General features: G+C 41.9%; 2 protein-coding genes across 6 annotated transcripts in view; one reads left to right on the top strand and one right to left on the bottom strand.

Annotated features, from left to right (window-relative positions):
- The window catches only part of LOC144579034 (uncharacterized), a 38,331-nt gene that overhangs the window by 17,051 nt on the left and 1,434 nt on the right, over positions 1-19,846 (bottom strand). The window lies entirely within an intron of this gene.
- KCTD1 (potassium channel tetramerization domain containing 1) overlaps positions 19,244-19,846 on the top strand; it is a 214,797-nt gene continuing 214,194 nt past the window's right edge. The window contains exon 1 of the mRNA XM_035270785.3: positions 19,244-19,357. Within this exon, the coding sequence (XP_035126676.1) occupies positions 19,349-19,357 (9 nt within the window). The 5' untranslated portion in view covers positions 19,244-19,348. The remainder of the gene's footprint in view (positions 19,358-19,846) is intronic.

The raw sequence follows: 19,846 nt of genomic DNA, 5'->3' as shown, positions 1-19,846 counted from the left end.
AGACATGAGCCACCGTGCCTGACCTGTAATATATTTTGAATAGACAGAAAGAGGGAAAGAAACTTGCTGGCTGATACGGGGCTGAGCTATTCTGCTGGACTAAAAAGTAGTGAAACAAGAATGACATCTGTAAAGACTCAGAGTCACCAGCAGAGGTTGGTTTTGAAGCTTACCTTGATGACTAAAGAGGAAGTGAAGCCTGGATGCAGTGGGTGGGGAGAGATGACTGGGAAGATAAGGGGGAAGAGGCGGGGTGGGGGGTGGTGGCTCACCCCTGTAATCCCAGCACTTTGGGATGATGAGGCAGGTGGGGCACTTGAGCCCAGGAGTTTGAGACCAGCAACACAGTGAAATCCCATCTCTACAAAACAAATTACCAGAATTAGCCAGGTGTTGGTGGTACACACCCTGTTGTCTCAGCCACCTGGGAGGCTGAGTTAGGAGGATGGCTTGAGGCCAGAAGGTTGAGGCTGCAGTGAGCTATGATGGTGCCACTGCACTCCAGCTCTGGGTAACAGAACAAGACCCTGTCTCAAAATAAATAAATAAATAAAATTTTAAAAACAGCAAAGAAAAATAAGGGGAAAGATAGCCTAAGAATGGTGAAGACACCTTCACTTCTAGTTGAAGGGAAAGCAAGAGCAACTGCTAGGCTCCTAAGGAAAGGAATGAAAGAATACAAAGGAAGGGAGAGAGGAAGGGAGGGAGGGAGGATCCCCACAGAGGAAGACTCTCCAAGAAGCCCAAAAGTAGTAACCTACTGTGACTTTTGCTACCCAAGAACAAGCACCCTGAAGCCCCTCCACATCTTTCCCCGAACCTCAACAACCCAAGTTGTATGTGTCTCATTGGGGAAATAACTTACAAAAATGAAAAAGCGATTCAGTTTCAAATCCCAAGCAACCAAAAGACTCTGATTTTAAAAAGAAATATGTGTACATCTAATCACTAAGCAACAACTAGACTTGCTAACACAATAACTGTAATTAGAACAATGAAAGAGAGATCAGGTTTTGCCTATGAGACGTACTAGGTGCAATGGGGGAGGCAATATGTTGATGCTTTATAAGCAACCCGGACTTAAGTGCAGCTTAAGTGAGTGTCTACTAGTGAGGAGAAGAGAATTCATTTTGTCTTACATAACAGGGAGGGGTCTGAGTATATGAGAGCTTGCGTTGTGCAGCTAGATCACCCCACAAGCTGGGTTTGATATTATAATTGGGGGTGACTCCCAAGAGAAAGTCCGCAGCAGTGAACTTGAGGGAAACGAGCATACTCCAGGAATAAGAAGAAAATGGTTAATAGCAAGCTGAAGGGTAAAGAAAAGCTCAACCCTCAGAATCAGCTGGAGGCAGTTCAGACGCCATGTGGAGGTGCACAAGGTCTGAACGCCTCTGAGCACAAAACCCAAGTCTGAAAGGAAGAGGTAAATTCAAGGTTGTTCAACAGAAAGTGTGTAGATTTATGAAAGCAGCCTTTCAAAACTGCACACTTTATCAGAAACTAATGAAACAGAAGAATCCTCTCCCTCTTCTCCCCTACTTCCTTTACCATCACTAATCAAAAGAACTGAGAAATAAAAGATCATGAAAATTTGAAGGGGAAAAAAAAAGACAGACAGGGAGGGGTTGCTGAGGAGAAGAGAATTCTACATTTGAAGACAGAATCCTACAGGTGAGACTGGGGGCAAGAGTTTCCAATTACAGGGAAGGGTGAAAATGGCAGAGAAAATATGAAATATCGTATTTGTGTTTGTTCTGTACCGAAAATGAGGATCTTCCTACCCCAAGGACAATTTTTACGGAAAGCAAAATGTACTGTGAGAGAAGATGGAATCTCTCTATATGTTCACAGAGCAGCCCAAACGGGACTGTTCCAACCACCCTTGACAGCTGATCATATTCCCTGACCCCCACACTGCAGCTACGAGGAGCCCAGCCATGACCCTCATGAGTCCTCCACCCCACCCTCGACTAATGTAATCTCCGTGAACCCAACAAAAGCATGAACACAAACATCTAGAGAGGTAGCTCCACTTTCTTTTTAAAGTAGAGACCAGGTCCTGCTATGTTGCCCAAGCTAGCCTCAAACTCCTAGACTCAAACGATCCTCCTGCCTTGGCCTCCCAAAGTGCTAGCATAACAGGTGTGAGCCACTGTGCCCAAATGCATTTTTAATCAGAAGCTACTACAATTCTCCTGCCGCCAATTTTTTCTCCCCTTGCTGGGTCCATCCATGTTCTGCTCTCTGATAAGTCTGGAAAGCTTGATCTTCTGTGTCCTTTCTACCACCCCAAGGAGGCCTTGGGGTGTCTCTGAGGTTATCTTTCAACCTTCAGTGACCCACCTCAGTACCACACCCCCATCTCACACTCTTCAGTGTGAACATTCTCTTGCATTCCCACAAATTCATGGTTACAAACTTGGGTTACATGGTCCATTTTCCCTCCGCTCTGCCCTTCTATCTCCTCCACCCATCTAAATACCACATCTTTTAAGATTCACCTCTTTTATTTATTGTTTTATTGAACCACATTTCATATACTATACAGTTCACTCACTTTAAGCGGCATTTAGTTCAGTGGCATTTAGTACATTTGCAATACTGTGCAACTATTGTCACTCTCTAATCTCAGAACTATTTTTTTTTTGAGACACAGAGTCTCGCTCTATCACCCAGGTTGGAGTGCAGTGGCATAATCTCAGCTTCCTGCAACCTCCACCTCCCAGGTTCAAGTGATTATCCTGCCTCAGCTTCCCAAGTAGCTGGGATTACAGGTGTGGACCACCAAACCCAGCCAATTTTTGTATTTTTGCTAGAGACGGGGTTTCACTATATGTTGGACAGGCTGGTCTGGAACTCCTGACCTCAGGTGATTTGCCTACCTCAGCCTCCCAAAGTGCTGGGATTACAGGTGTGAGCCACTGCGCCTGGCTTTTATTTTTTTCACCCCAAAAAGAAACCTTAGATCCATTAGCAGTCCCTACTTCTCTCTCCTGTCTCTCCTTACCCACCCTATCCCCTGGCAACCACTAATATACTTTCAGTCTCTATGGAAGCTTTGCCTATTCAGGACATTTCACGTAAACGAAATAATATGTGGTCTCTGTGACTGGCTTCTTTCTTTCCCTTTGTTGTCAAGGTTCGCCATGTTTTAGCATGTATCAGTACTTCACTCTTTTCTCTGACTGCATAATATTCCACTGAATGGATATGCCACACTGTGTTTATCCATTCATCAGCTGATGGATATTTGGGTTGTTTCTGCTTTTTGGCTACTATGAATACTGCTGCTATACTATTCACATACAGGTTTTATGTGTACCTATGTTTTCTTTCTCTTGGAATGGAATTACTGGGTCATAGAACCATTTCATGTGTAATGTTTCCAGGAATTGTGAAAATGTTTTCCAAAGTAGCTGGACCACATACATTCCCACAAGCAAGTATGAAAGTTCCAATTTTCCCATGACCTTGACAACATCTGTTATTGCCTAAGATTCACTTTTAAGAAAAAACACACCCATATATCCAATTTGGTGATCTTTCACTATGTGCTATGTCTGTGCTCAGTACTCTGTCTCCCATCCAAGTACTAACCAAGCCCGACCCTGCTTAGCTTCCAAGATCAGACGAGATCGGGCGCGTCCAGGGTGGTATGGCCGTAGAGTCAGTGCTGTGTCTCTATATTATCTTGTGTAATCTTTACAGACCCCAAGAAGTAAATATCATTTGCCTCTTTTCACATATGAGATAATCAAGGATTCAAAAACACTGGTGGTGGGGCAGGGACCCATTCCCATTTGCCTGCCTCCAAAGCCCACCTTCAAATACTACCATAGGTAGCCTCCATGATGGCTTTCCAAGCTAACCCCAGTCCCAGTGATCATTTATTCTTCAGAAATGTGAGCTAGCAATGGTTTGCATGCCACCTGGTCTTGTTCTCTGATGATTTCCTATATAAAACATTATTTTCCTGACTGGACAGTAAACATTTCATTGGCTAAAACTATTCTATTTCTGATGTGTACTTGGGAAGTTAAATGCTAATAAACACTTAATGGGCTGACAAAATTTTTGGAGAACGTGACATGTTTTGCTTTCTTTATCCTGAGAGGTAGGGGATAAGTTAAAGATACAGAACGTCCCTTTCAGCTTCTTGACTGAATGAAGCAAGAAGGTACAGATGTGACAATGCTTCCACTCAAATTCACACAACCCCAAAAAACAAAACAAACAAACAATACCAGAAATCTGTGTTTCAGAGATTATTATCTGTTTTTTAAGCGAGGCTTTATAATAGAAAAAATAACATATAATCTGGCTTTTCCCCTGAAACCCAAGATACACATAATTTACCACACACACAAGTATATACCTACATGTGTACATTTTTGGCGTGTCTATTATGTGCCATGGGCTTTCATATATGTTACATCTGATCCCCCTGACACCACCACAGAGTAGGTATTTGCTCCCCATTTTATATACAAGCAAACTGATGCCCAAAGGTTCATGCAAGCAACGCTGTGCAGCTAGTAAATGGTAAGGCCAACTTTGGCCTGGTATTCTTTTTCTTTTTTTTTTTTTTTTGAGATGGAGTCTCGCTCTGTCGTCAGGCTGGAGTACAATGGCTTGACCTCGGCTCACTGCAACCTCCACCTCCTGGCTTCAAGCGATTCTCCCATCTCAGCCTCCCGAGTAGCTGGGACTACAGGTGTGTGCCACCACACCCAGCTAATTTTTGTATTTTTAGTAGAGATGGGGTTTCACTATGCTGGCCAGGCTGGTCTCAAAGTCCTGACCTCATGATCCACCCTCCTCAGTCTCCCAAAGCACTGGGGTTACAGGCATGAGCCACCGCACCCGGCCTTGCCTGATGTTCTTTTCACGGTACCACACTACCTCTTTCAGATGTCCAAGAAGGAGCCGTGTAGCTTGGTTATGGGGTTCCATTAGTTTGTCCTCTTATCTTCTTTTGGCACCTATCCTGTGGCCGTGAACCACTGACTCATAATTTTCCTGAATTCTCAAAAAAACAAAGCTACCATCTATTGGCTCTAGGTTAGAACTAAAAGGTGGTTGTGGAGAATTGTTTCCCACAGAGGACTGAATTTATCCTAAGGGAAATCTCAAGGCCCTCTCCTTACCTCTTATAAACAGTACAATACAAAGTACTTAGACAAAGAATATGCATTCTGCTGTGCTCTCTAAAGGTTACTCCTCTAAGTAATGTGGACCAGTGTTTCTTCCTTTCTTTTTTTAAAAATAGAGATGGGGTCTTGCTGTTTGTCCAGGTTGGTCTCAAACTTCTGGCCTCAAGTGATCTGCCTGCCCCAGCCTCCCAAAATGCTGGGATTACAGGTATGAGCCACCATGCCCAACCTAGACCAGTATTTAGGTGATGCTTTTGAATACAGATTTTCACCATCACACACTAAACTTACTCAGTGAGCCTCTCTAGGACTGAGGTCCTAGAAATCTACATGGGATTGTTACCTACATTCCTGAAAATGCAGTAAAAGTACAGCATTATAATTTTATGGGACCATCACTCTATACGTGGTCCCTCATTGATGGGAATGCCCTCTGTGGTGCATGACTGCAGTTCCTCCTTATAGAAGCTAACAGTAATTAAATAATCCCATAAAGGAATACTTGCAAATTGATTAATACTCAAAAAAAAAAAGTCCAGTGAACTATGAGTGCTTATAACAGAGAACATTGATCTGGTCCCAAAGGGAAGAGAACCTTCCCCTAAGGTTTTCTCATGAGCTGAAGGATGAACAGGCATTACTAAGCGAGAGGAAGGAAACAGTGCGCTGCTTACAGGTGATGAGTCCTGTGCAAAGGCCCTGAGGCAGTGAGCTGAGCTGGAAGACCTAAAGGTGGCCAGAGCAGCAGAGGCTTCTCAGAGTGGGGCAAAAGGAGCCTCATGAGAGAGCAGTGGGAGACGGGCCAGATCAAGCAAGCCGTTGGGAGGTTTTGGTCTTTACTCCAATAGCAGAGAGAAACCATTGAATATATGGTTTTTATTTTTAATCTTTTAATGTTATTTTCAAATTTAATTTTTAATTTTTTTATATTTATCTTATTTTTTGTTAGGAGCCTACTGAGGGCCAGGGCCCTTCTATAAGCAAAATAAGTCTATGCCCTAGGAAGTAGAGAACTGCTTGCAGTTCACATCTTTCCTGCTTGTGAAAGGGAGAAGCAACCCGACTGCATAACACAAATGTGAGCGTGATGGGTGACTGACTTGATTTCTACATTACAAGTCAGTGGCTTGGGTTCATGCTCTTTTCAGACGTCTCTTCTTATTGTCCAGACAACCACTACTACAGCGCGGAACCCTGGACAGGGAGTTTAGAATTCTGCATCAGTCGGGTCTTTTGTTGACTATCAAGGACATTTGGAATTAACCAAGCCAAGGGTAATCAATTCTGATGCTTTAGGCTATTAGACCACCCGTGGGGCTTGGGAGATATTTCCTGTTGTATATAAAATGGTACAATGGCTTCGTGTATGACAAGCTCTCCTCCCTCTCACCCTAATGTATTACATAGTGGCCTCTGCCAGAGGCAAATACCTGACTACCTATTGCAGGGTCCAGTTCAGTTTGGGAAAACTTAGAGTCATTAAGAAATGATGGAATTTGTTCATTTGCAGGAACAAACTCCATTTTCTTCGTCAAAGGGATATGTGTATATCTACATCTATAATCAATATGAAACTACATATGAAGACAGAGAACAGGAAGAGAAAAGTGGGAGAAGCTTCTAACTTTGAAGTGTTCAATTTAGACCTCCTCAAGATTTTTTCTGTGATTTGACACATGTAATGTACAACTGGGCAGAGAGTGCAAGGCATTTATCTTCTAAAAGGTTCAAGTTTCACTGATGTGAAGTTTGGGAAATTAATTACTTAGAGAAAGGGTGGACAGTTTACTTAGGATAGTAGCTGTCTTATCCATGTAATTTGCCTGCAAGAGATAATATCAGCACTCCCATTGGGTTCTCCTAATTAGGACACAGACACAGTCAAGATTCTTCAAAATTAAGAGCCAGTTAATTAGGCGGTGAAGACGTTCCTCTAGAACTTGCTTTTGTTGGGAAACACCTTTCCCTTTATTTATCACCAACAAGGATGTGGAAAGGCACAGAGAAAGGGAAAAATATGTATGCAAGTTAAAAAAAAAATGGGAACAGAATATGAATGGGGTGTCCAAAGAATGGAGACCTTGTGTTCTGTTCTCTCCAGTCCTATCTGTGTCCATTTGGCTGCCAGGCATCCTGCGTTGGACCCTGTGAATGAAGCGAAGTTACAGGGATTATGACGCAGCATGGTGGTGCAGGCATATTAATCAGCAGGGGAGCGTGGGAAAGGTATCTTCTGACACTTGTCTACCCATCTGCCTCCCTGTCTCCCTCCTTCCTTGTGTCAAATTAAAAAAAAAAAACAACTCACACCTGTAATCCCAGCACTTTGGGAGGCCGAGGCAGGTGGATCACGAGGTCAAGAGATCGAGACCATCCTGGTCAACATGGTAAAACTCCATCTCTACTAAAAATACAAAAAATTAGCTGGGCATGGTGGCACGTGCCTGTAATCCCAGCTACTCAGGAGGCTGAGGCAGGAGAATTGCCTGAACCCAGGAGGTGGAGGTAGCAGTGAGCCGAGATCGCGCCATTGCACTCCAGCCTGGGTAACAAGAGCGAAACTCCGTCTCAAAAAAAAAAACAAAAAAAACACAGGTGTGGGCATGGGCAATAGATAGCTCAACCTCATCATGAATAGTTACCCTTCCTTTGGGGCAAAGCCATCCCTTTCCTGCTAACTCACAGGACAAAGGTCTTACTGAGGTTTCTAAAGAACTGCACCACAAACCACTATGGCACACATTTACCTGTGTAACAAACCTGCATGTCCTGCATGTGTATCCTGGAACTTAAAATTTAATTTAATTTAATTGTAAAAAAAGAGCTGCACTTTGTTTGATGTATCTGAGTTAACATACCAATGAATGAGCATGTTAACTCCTCCCAGGAACCAAGCTCTGTCTACAGAGAGATCATCACAGAATCTCAATAGCCCTTACCACAGGTATGACATCAGAACAACGAGAGTCAGCATCTTCATAGAAAAGGGAAAGAGAAGGAGGAGGAGGAGAGGAAGGAGGAAGAAGTCACTAGTTTCTTCCTTCAAACAAGAAGCTTGATATTCTATGGATAAAGAAATTGACTGATTTGATGTTTCCTGTTTCATTTACTTTTTGCAACATCGAACAAATTATGTGAACAGTTTATTCACTGTTTCAATTTATATATGCTTCCTACAAGAGCCTGTTTTTTGTCTCGGAAGCCAGAGATGGATATACAAAAGAGGGACTTGAGAGCAAAATAACTAGTTAGGAATAACGCAAATTCAAGGTTTCATCTGGTACAAAAAGCACTGGTCCTGGAATCAGACAACGGCTCTCTCTCCTCTGCTACCTGACTTTGGGGAAATCATTCTTTCTCTTTCCTCATCTTCAATACAATTAGATTAACAACACTGAGTAAAAGAACAAAACGAAGCAGTGGAGGTGACAGTGTTTGGTAAGTTGTATAAATATAACTTTTCATTGTCTCTGTCTGAATAAGGAGTGTTAGAAAAAAAGGAACATTATCACAGGAAAATAGCAGGACTAGGTAAAATAATGTCAGTGCTAGCAAAGGCTAAATATACCAGAGATTAAAATATAGACTCAAAACTGTGTCAAGACACTTTGAAATTTAACATGTTGTCTAAATGTGGACATTATCTTTTTTTTTTTTTTTTTTGAGATGGAGCTTCTCTCTTGTTGCCCAGGCTGGAGTACAAAGGCACGATCTCAGCTCACCACAACCTCTGCCTCCCGGGTTCAAGAGATTCTCCTGCCTCAGCCTTCCAAGTAGCTGGGATTACAGGCATGTACCACCATGCCCAGCTAATTTGTATTTTTAGTAGAGACAGGGTTTCTCAATGTTCGTCAGGCTGGTCTCGAACTCCTGACCTCAGGTGATACACCTGCCTCAGCCTCTCAAAGTGCTGGGATTACACAGTTGAGCCACCACGCCCAGCCTTAACATTATCATCTTAATTTACTTTCTGGTTCTTCCAGGAATGACAATGAGAACTTGTGACATCTATGAACTCAAAGAATAAAAGGGAGAAGTGGTTTTACACCTTCTCCACCGCCTAACCCCAATCCTACTGCCTATAAACCTGCAGAGAAGCAGACTACTTGGGCTTGTGTTTGTCCCTTAATTTACTCATTATCAATTTTACATTTTTAAGTTTCTATCATAGGTTTAGTTCTTTCTAGATCAAGCACAAGGAAAAACCTTCTCAGTGCTTTTGCGCTGATGTATTTCTATGAGAACCAAGACACATTTCGGGGAGGATGAGTTGAATATACCAGTATCTAGAAAAGGTGTGCCTCTAAATATGATTATGACAGGCCACTCTGCCATCAGCACCAATCCTCCTTGCAAATAATTCACAAAAAATAATAAAAGGTGAACTGCTGACGGACATCAGTTTTTAGGTTGAATAGATTTTAAAATCAGAGAGTGGCACCCTTATAGGAAATGAAGGAAGCAGGGAAAAGATGTGTTTTTACTCTTTAAAATTAAAAAGGTTCTCTTGGCCGGATGCAGTGGCTCACACCTGTAATCCCAGCACTTTGGGAGGCCGAGGTGGGTGGATCATGAGGTCAAGAGATCGAGACCATCCTGGCCAACATGGTGAAATCCCATCTCCACTAAAAATAAAAAAATTAGCTGGGTGTGGTGGCGTGTGCCTTACTCGAGAGGCTGAGGCAGGCTCCCAGAACCTGGGAGGCAGAGATTGCAGTGAGCTGAGATCGCGCCACTGCACTCTAGCCTAGCACCTGGCAACAGATCAAGATTCCGTCTCCAAAAAAAAAAAAAGGTTCTCTTGCTATTATTTCCAGAACAACCAAAAAAAAAAAAAAAGGAAGGAAAGAAGGAGAGAGAGAGAGAAAAGAAAAGAGGACCAATAAAACTATAGCAAGTACAATGAGACCAGTGGCTGAATGGACAGATTGGGCATCTCTAGATGGTCACAGAAATTAGGTAAGAAAATCAAGGCTGTGGCTATCTCTAATCCAATCCAAACCTCAAAGAAAAGTAAAAAACAGGTTATCGTTTCATGATTCTAAATAACCAGTTTAGTTCATTATTTTATGAATCTGCAAGCTGTTGTAGATTTTGTATTTTCAGGTACAAGTTCCCACCTACACAATGACAACCACATAGGGTATGTCCAAAATATTGTCAAACACCAGGCTGTTTTGCCTACATAATTCCAAGTATCCAGATACACCATTCGGCAATTTCCAGCGATTTGATTTGGCTCAGAATATCCAAGTTTTTATAACATAATGAAGGAATCTGTAATGAATGGGGCATTTTAGCTGTGCTGGACAAAGAATGGTGATCAGTCCCAGCTCTGGGTCTTTAATGTGATGACATGGTCAACACGAGGTGTTGGAGTTTCTGCCCCACTCCTTAGTGGGCCATCGTGACCAGGTGCAACTCATAAGTAACACCAATTAAGAAGAGAATCAGAGAACTAGATGCCTTGCTTTGTCTTCTTTACCATATTGTACTTTTCCCCCCTCACCTATTTAATATTTGTATAATGTATTCATTTTTAATTGTGGCATATATAGATATAAATTTCCATTGAAATGATTTTTTTTTTTTTTTTTTTCTGGAGACAGAGTCTCTCTGTCACCAGGCACCAGGCTGGAGTGCAGTGGTGCTATCCTGGCTCACTGCAACCTCCACCTCCCATGTTCAAGCAGGCTGAACCTCCCAGGCTCCTGACTCAGCCTCTCGAGTAGCTGGGACTACAGGCGCGCACCACCACGCCCAGCTAATTTTTGTATTTTTTAGTAGAGACAGGATTTCACCATTTTGACCAGGATGGTCCCAATCTCTTGACCTTGTGATCTGCCCACCTCAGCCTCCCAAAGTGCTGGGATTCATTGTGATGACTTTTAAGTGCACAGTTCACTGGCATTAAGTACAACCTTCACATTGTTGTACAACCATCACTGCCATCTACGTCCAGATCTTTTTCATCTTCCCAAATTGAAATTCTCTGTACCCCTTAAACAATAGCTCCCCATTCCTTCCTTTTCCCAGCCCCAGGTAACTACTATTCTACCTTCCATCTTTATGAATTTGACTATTCTAAGTACCCTATATGAATGGAATCATACAATATTCATCCTTCTGTCTCCACTCTATTTTGATATTGCCAGAAAATCCAAAAGTTAGAAAAGTTAAACCCTGGATAGGTTCAATAAAACTAAAATACCAAATATATATTAATAAGGGCCGTTTTTGCTTTCTCTTTGATACCTGTCTTTACTGTAAGTTTTAAACTATGTATTTGTTGTAGAAGACCAAAGGGTTAGCCTCTTCTCTCCCCAAAAGACATTTTTTTCTCTTTCTCTTTTTTATGAGATGAAATTTCATTCTTGTTGCCCAGTCTGGAGTGCAATGGCACTATCTCGGCTCACTGCAACCTGACCTAACTGTGTTCAAACAATTCTCCTGCTTCAGCTGCCCAAGTAGCTGGGATTACAGGCGCCAGCCACCATGCCTGGCTATTTTTTGTATTTTTAGTAGAGACGGGGTTTCACCATGTTGACCAGGCTGGTCTCGAACTCCTGAGCTCAGGTAATTTGCCCGCATCAGCCTCCCAAACTGCTGGGATTAGAAGCCTACGCCACCATGCCTAGCCCCAAAAGACATCTTTAAGTAGGCTTTGCTATAGAAAGAAAACCTGCAGTAATGCTTGCCCTTGCCTTGGGAAAATAAGGAATAATAGGAGTATAATAATGTTTTACAATCAAAATCTTCAGACACAGAAAAATAAACAAATAAATCAAAATAAAAGGCTGATGAGTTACTACCATTATCTGCAAGCCCTTTCACGGAGGCTTCGTTTTGTTTAGGGACAGCTACGATTAGAAAAGAAATAGACACACTAACTTTGTTTTCTCAGCAGGAGCTGCTGTACGTTTGGTACAATAGATTTCTTTTTCTTTTTTAAAAAATTAAGATATTCATTATCTACCAAGCAACCTTAGAGGGACAGATTGAGGATTTAATTCCAGATTTTCATGTCTGACTCTCAGAACCAGATGGTCTTTACGCAATGGAAGTTTTGCCCCATCAGTCATAATTGTTTCTTATCACTGCTATTATTAATGCTATTAGTAAAAATAATGTTGAAGTCATTTAAATGTCCATATTGAATACTCCTGCCAATTTTCTCCCATCTCCCAGTGTGCATTTTAACTGATCAGGCTAATACTCATTAAGACCCTCAAACTGCTTTCTCTCCTGATAACTTTAAAGAAAATGCTCAGATTCTTGCTACCAGTAGCAATTTGTTTAAATACTTTCTTTCTTTTTCTTTATCTTTTTTTTTTTTTTTTTTTTTTTTTTTTTGAGACAGAGTCTTGCTCTGTCCTGGCTGGAATGCGGTGGAGTGATCTTGGCTGACTACAATCTCTGCCTTCCAGATTCAAGTGATTTTCCTGCCTCAGCTCCCAAGTAGCTGGGATTACAAACGTGCACCACCATGTGCAGCTAATTTTTGTATTTTAGTCTAGACAAGGTTTCACCATGTTGGCCAGGCTGGTCTTGAACTTCTGACCTCAGGTAATCCATCCACCTCGGCTCCCAAATTGCTGGGATTACAAGCATGAGCCATCATGCCCAGCCTTGTTTCTTGTTTAATTATTACTTATTGACAAGATTTTGTGTTGTTGTTCTTGGCCTTTGGGTGTGCGTGGCGGGGTGGGGGGGGGTTGGGGTTTTTGTTTGTTTGTTTTGGGGGGGTGGCTATAGCATATTTGCAATTCTTTTTCTTTTAAATACATGTTATGTGTTTAACCATAGTATGATTCCATTGGATAAGTTTTATTGGATTTTTTCAGGGGTGGAGCAGGGAAAGGTTTTTTAAAAATTGAAATATGACATCCATATCATTAGAGTTTTAAAGTTAGTAATATGCTTAAGGCAGATTTTTTATGGTTAGCAAAGCTGAGAGGTTCTGACACCCAAAGGATGCAAGAAGAGATAACTTACATAAATGTATATGGTGCCCCGGAGGTGCTGCAATTGTATTACGGGGTTTCTCATGAACGGCCTTAGTTCAGATAGTAGAACAGTGAAGCAAAGCTAAGTGGTTCTGTACTGGATGGGCTGTGCATGTGACATATACACTGCAAACAGAAGTACCTTTCAGTGCCAGAGACTTTACTAGGAGGCACTGGAATATGAACTAGTACAGCATATCTAAGGAAATGTTTATCTTATTGAAAATGCTTCTTTAAAACAGCCACTGCATTTCTTTAAAAAGCCACTTGCTTTAAAATGGATAGCCTAACAGATTACACAGAATAATCTGAAAATGATAAGGTCTGAAGCTCAGCAAAGAATATATTTAATATATAAACTGGAGAATGTAGAAAATAGGATGCTATGATATGATTGATTGATTGGACTATTTCTAAGAGATTTGAATCAGCCCTGAAGTTTATTTCTTCCTATTCTGAAAACTGCATCTTCTCTTTTTAAAATTTTGTTTGTGAAGTGTTTGCTTATACTGATTTTGTACCTCCTGAAAGGCAAAAAGCAAATAATTATGAAGAAAGAGGTTCATGAGCAATTCAGGAGCAATTGTACATAATGCTTAATTAATTGTTTTATATGTGTGAGGCAGTCTTGTCAAAATCAAGAATTCTCAAAGGAACAGAAAGCAAGTATGTTCACTAGTAAGCAGCATCACAAACATAAGATTTTTCATAGCTAGGATTTACCTTGGAGAAAATCTCATTTCACCCCATTATTTCACATGTGAAAAAGTGAGATATCCATGTAATTTCTAGATGAAATAATAAAACGAGATTCAGTTATTATCTTTTAAAAAGATCAGCCACAGAGATGTTGATAAATTAAGCACTCCCGTTGCAAAGCCATTCTGCTGTTAACTTAAATAGTAACATCACTAGAGACAACGTGATTTATTCAACTACCATAAACCAAAATGATAATAGTTGGTATCATTTATTGAGAACTAACTGTGTGCTAGGCACAGTTCTAGACACTTTCCATGCATTATCCCACCTAATCTCAAAATAACCCTTCAAAATAGATATTTGCATTCATATTTTATGGCTAAAGAAACTAAGGATCAGGTAACACCACAAGTTAAGGTGGCAGAATTACTATTGTAACTCAGAGTCATAAAAACCTTCTTGTAATTATTTATCTAAAATACAGAAGGTAAGTATCCAGCAAAGAATTTCTAACGCCAGTAATGAATACAGATGTTTCACAACTTCCTTCACACAATTACCTCCTGTGGACGAATGTATTTCTCAATTGCCTAAGACTATAAAAAAACAGCAATCAGAGTACCCAGTCATAGTTGGGTTTTATTTCTTCATACATCTGTATTGTTTTATAATGTGAGATTGTAACTAATGTTCACGTTAGACAACCAGAGAAGAAACTTCGATAAAAGATCACATTGGGCTGGGTGCTGTGGCTCTTGCCTGTAATCCCAGCACTTTGGGAGGCCGAGGTGGGTGGATCCCCTGAGGTCAAGAGTTCAAGACCAGCCTGGCCAACATGGTAAAACCCTGTCTCTACTAAAAATACACAAATTAACTGGGCATGGTGTCATGCGCCTGTAATTCCAGCTACTCAGGAGGCCGAGGCAGGAGAAATGCTTGAATCCAGGAGGTGGAGGTTGCAGTGAGCTGTGAGCCGAGATTACGCCACTACACTCCTGCCTGGGGGACAGGGTGAGACTCTGTCTCAAAAAAAAAAAAAAAAAAAAGACCACATTGATTTAAGGGTCTCAATACAAGGGCTTGGTACACATCTCTGTTTCAGAAATATGCCCATTGGCATATCTGCAACTGTTAGAAGATTTACCTTCTCAGAAGATGAGATATTACAAACTCAATATTGACAGTGATAGAGGAAAACTAATAGGTTTTCCAGAGGCTAATTATAAACAGGTGGTGGCTGGGGCCAAATTCCAGGAATCACAAACCCATTTTGTTTGAGCTCATTAATGCTTCTATTCAACTCCAGGAAAATGTGCACATTCCAGCAAATTATAGGGGGTTCTGGTTGGCTGATAAAAAACAGGTGATTTTCCCACAAAACAAAACTGACCCAGGGATTAAATAAAACAACATAATTTGCCTTCCCGTGTGGCAGGGCCTCTCGTGGTAGTCACAGGTGGACCCTGCCGGAGCAGTGATGGAAATGCTGTCGTTCAGTGAGCAGGTAGGGGAAATTGCGGCAGCCTCACCACAGCTAGTGATATCTATGCACACCCAGGTTGAGCCCAAGCACTGGGGCTGCTTCTCTCTTTTTCCTGATGGAGAGCGCAGTGGGACTTTAAAATGTGATCTGAGTGTCTGACTGCTTCAGTGCAGGGCTCTGCAATTTCACATTTCATCTCAGCAGCTAATGTCCACATCTTGTCAAATTGCCACCACGAATGTACCGCAGGGCCATCCTGGACAAAACCGTGCTGTTCTGTGGGAACTTGCCCTCTGAGTGTTCAGTGACTGTGAGGCAACCAAATGTGCCGTCCCATGCTAACATTAGAAGGGAGGCTGCGGCTCCCCTGAAAGAACGTCTCATTTTCTCCTCCACAACGGTCATAGTGCTAACCTTTTTCAGCTGAGCGGCTAGTTTCAGTTCAAAATATCCTGTCTCGGTTTTTCTGCCTTTAAAAACTGGTATAACTTATTTTGACAGTGAGACCCTGGAAGATGAAAACAGAAAGAAAAGAGTTTTCTTCCTGACAATTTTATTGCCCTTGTCTTCCGTGTGGCTAATGGTTGTTAGGCTGCTGGTCTCACTCCAATTATTTATATAAAAAGGAGGTTAGGTGGATTTTTGATATACTCTTTTCCCCAATTTCTTAAAGACTGGGGGGGAAAAGTGCTATAGACACCACAAAATGCAGATTATTAATTAGATAAAAATACAGGCCGGGTGTGGTGGCTCACACCTGTAATCCCAGTCCTTTGGGAGGCTGAGGTGGGTGGATCACTTGAGGTCAGGTGTTCAAGACTGGTCTGGCCAATATGGTGAAACCCTGTCTCTACTAAAAATATAAAAATCAGCCAGTCTTCTAAAAAATTACAGTCGTGGTGGTGCGCGCCTGTAATTCCAGCTACTCAGGAGGCTGAGGCAGGCGAATCCCTTGAACCAGGGAGGCAGAGGTTGCAGTGAGCCGAGATTGCGCCACTGTCCTCCTGCCTGGGCATTGCAGCCAGACTCCATCTCAAAAAAAAAAAAAAAGGTACAAAAGTACTTTCAGGTCATTTTATGATTCAGAGGCTGACTGAAGTCTGTTAAGTTTGTCTCATACTTGGCAAGATGTGAACCTGATTTTTCACATGCTATTTCACTGACAGCCTATTTTAAAATTTTAAATAAATTGCTATCACTCTTGATTTAAAGGTCATGAAGTTTACCCATTTCTTTGTATTGCATGGAACAAAATACATTTTTTAAATATTTTATACAGCATCAACTTTCAGATCCCTTCAAAATGCAAGAAAATAAAGATTCCCACAACAATAAAATGAAAATTTACCTTCAGCCTATTTGCCACTGGAATTACTACAAGTTCAAGATCAACCAAACAGGTTGAATCACTTTAAAATCTCAATGGCCTCATGTTTCAAAAGATCATCTTTTTGTAAGTGACGTCATTCCGGAATATTAAAATGTCTTGCAAATGTACATTTCAGAACTTAATTCATTCAAATGAATAGTATTCCCTTCAGAGCAATTATCTTAAAAAGGAAACTTCTCTTTCCAGTAATAATTTCATTGCTTAAAATATTTTGAGAACTGTCTATATTCCTCTCAGGAACTAATAAGAAGAAAACTGGCCTGTTTTTAGTCCTATTTTCTTTTTTTGACTCTAAGTAGCACAAACCATCTTTCTCATCTACTTATTATCTAGACCTGGTAATAATTTTTTGTGTTGTTGTTTCCGATGATCAGAGACAAAAAAACATCTGTTGCCATCAAAGATATTTGGAAGATTGTGCTACAGGATTTGAGGACAATCTCAAAAAGGGAATTTCAAAAGTATGGTTCAAGCCATGTCAACAAAATTTAGAATGCTGCGCTCAGCTTCACAAGGTCAGGGCTCGTGGAGGAACATCACTCACCTTTCTTCTTGTTCTGCCTCTTGTGGCTGATCCCCTGTCAACGGTTGGCTCCTGACACTGGGCAAGCTGCTTGTTTCCTCATCTATAAAATGATGCCAAAGAACTAGATGCCTGCATCTAGTTCTAAATCTGAATCTTTCCAGTTCTATAATTCTAGAACAATGATGCATGGTTCTCTATGTGACACTTGGTTGTTTTTTTTGCTTGTTTGTTTGTTTTTAATTAAAAGTCACTTTAGGCCACACCATTAATGTATTCAGTCATCATATCAGTAATTGGAGATATTTCTTTCATAGTCTCTTTTCTTCTCACATTCTCCTGTATTAACATTTAGTGCCATTTAGGGGCAAAAACAAAGTTTTTATTCCATTGAATTTAGGGACTGTGGACATTTAAAATTTTTCATTGCAGATCAGAGACTGTATCAACCTTGTGTGGGGGAGAGAGAAAAAGAATGTGCAAAGATACTCACGTAACATAAACTTGTTACATTAAAAAAGAATCTGCCAACACCCCTGGTTCTCATTATGATGTTAATCTTTTGTGTATTATGGCACTAATCTGATTGATTCTACTTATTTTTTTAAAGCTTGGCCCTTCCCTTTCCTGTTGGTATTGCAGCAGTTGCTTACCTTAAAGGAAAAATGATGGTCAAAAAATACTTCCTGTGAAATGCTGCCAGTTGCAGGTATTTGCAGGACATGTCTGGTTCTATTTAGGATGTTTTCTTTTTTTTAGTATCCTTGGCCATATAACCTGATCTTTTTCATAAGAAATGTCAGCAAAGTCTTTGAATTAACGAACTGTGAAGTGCTCAAAAACATACCATGTCAAAAAGTATCCTACAAGGATATAATACTAATGGGAGGTGAGCTAACTGAAAAGAACTAAGATAACGACTGGCCCAGGCACAATCTTCTTGAACAAAGACCCAGAGAGGAAGAAGTGATGAGGAGTGGGGGAGGTCAGAACCAGAGTAGTAATCTGGAGAAATGTGTTTATGTTAGCTTTTCTAGCTGTTGAGCACTTCCGTCAAATAATGGAATTATACAAACCCCCCTACAAAAGATACCAGGAGGCAAGCAAAGAGAAGGGAGGAGGTGAGGTGTGTTCAGAAGGTTGATCAAATGAATCTGAATGGTAGGTCCTTGGCTACACCTAATGTGGGTTTTGTTTTCTTTTAATTTTGCCATTAAAAAAAAATGCGGTGTCACTCCTTCAATCTTTTTACAATTCTGCATGGTTGAACATTTGAAATGAGTTTATGTATCACCCTCAGGCGCTGATTCAGACTTGATTGGGGCAAAGCAGACTGCATGTGCTTATTTTTATCCACGTCATTTGGGACGTTATGTCGCCAAAGGAACCAAAAATGTGCTGATCTATTGCCAAATTATCACCTATCCTTTCATCAGACAGGGCGATGATCCTCATCAACAAGTTGTGCGACCTTAGTGTAACAGCAATGTCAGGTCAACTTGAGAAAGTGAAGCGAGAGCCCTAGACACAAATAAAAAGAAACAACCAACAATCCTTATAATTATCATCATCTGCTGCTTTTCCCTCTTTTGGCAAAGAAACACTCCATCCATTTGCAGAAATCGCCCGCGGAAACGTTACATCAAAACTAATCACAACGATTAAAATCAGCTTTTCTGTGCAAGAGGAGGGTGAAAAGCAAGTTGGAGGCTGGAATGAGACTGTTTTTCCACCAAAAAAAAAAAATCTGGAAAAAAATTTCCTATATGTATATTTCTCTATACGTATATGTAGAGCTTTATTTTTGAAGGAGATCAATTGTCTGCCCTGTGATCAGTTAATTTTAAGTTTTATTTTGGAGATTGATTTAGACTAGAGGTAGAGGCATGAGCTAATTGTATCCTGATCCTTGCCTTGAGGGGTTTCAAAGCCCTGGAGCAACTCTTCTCTGTATTTTGTTCTGTCTACCTTAGCCAAGCTATTGCATTTCTCTCTGGTGTGGCGAGCCGAGCAGATCGCTGGGAGAGAAATCGGAAAAGGGGGGAGAGGAAAAGGAAAAGGGGACTTGGAGAGAGACTTTGTGCTTCAATGTTTCAGGTAAGATCTGACGGTTTGGGTTTGTTATTATTTGCTAAGGAGGGTATGGCTGGGACTTTGGGCGCAACTCGCTTTTACGCATGTGCCAGGCATGGGGCGAGAGCGCGGCACACTCGCACACACGCCGCCCGCCGTGGCGGGCGGCTCGGGATCTGTTCGGACCCGCGGCGGAGCAGGGGCCGCCGCCTCCTCCCGGGCTGCAGCTGCCGGTTCTCGGCTTTCTTCCTCCAGTGGGAGCGGGCGCGAGCGGGGCGGAGCGGGTGCGGCCGGCCGGGGCCGCTACCGGGGGCCGGGAGCCCGCGAGCCGGGGCCGGGTTTCCGGATCTCTGGGTCGGGTTCCGGATCTTGGAGAGGAGCCGCCGCGGCTGTGGGAGCCCGTGCCAGCGCCGCCCGCCCGCCGCTCCGCGCGCCAGCCTCCCCCGCGACCGCTCCGCCGCGGCTCACCCCCGCCCTCCCCGAGCCCCTCCCTCCTCCCCCGAGCCCCGCGCG

Source organism: Callithrix jacchus, chromosome 13 (assembly GCF_049354715.1).
Source record: "Callithrix jacchus isolate 240 chromosome 13, calJac240_pri, whole genome shotgun sequence".
Taxonomy (NCBI): Eukaryota; Metazoa; Chordata; class Mammalia; order Primates; family Cebidae; genus Callithrix; species Callithrix jacchus.
The sequence above is the reverse complement of the archived record's forward strand: the minus strand, read 5'-3'. Positions and strand labels throughout refer to the sequence as shown.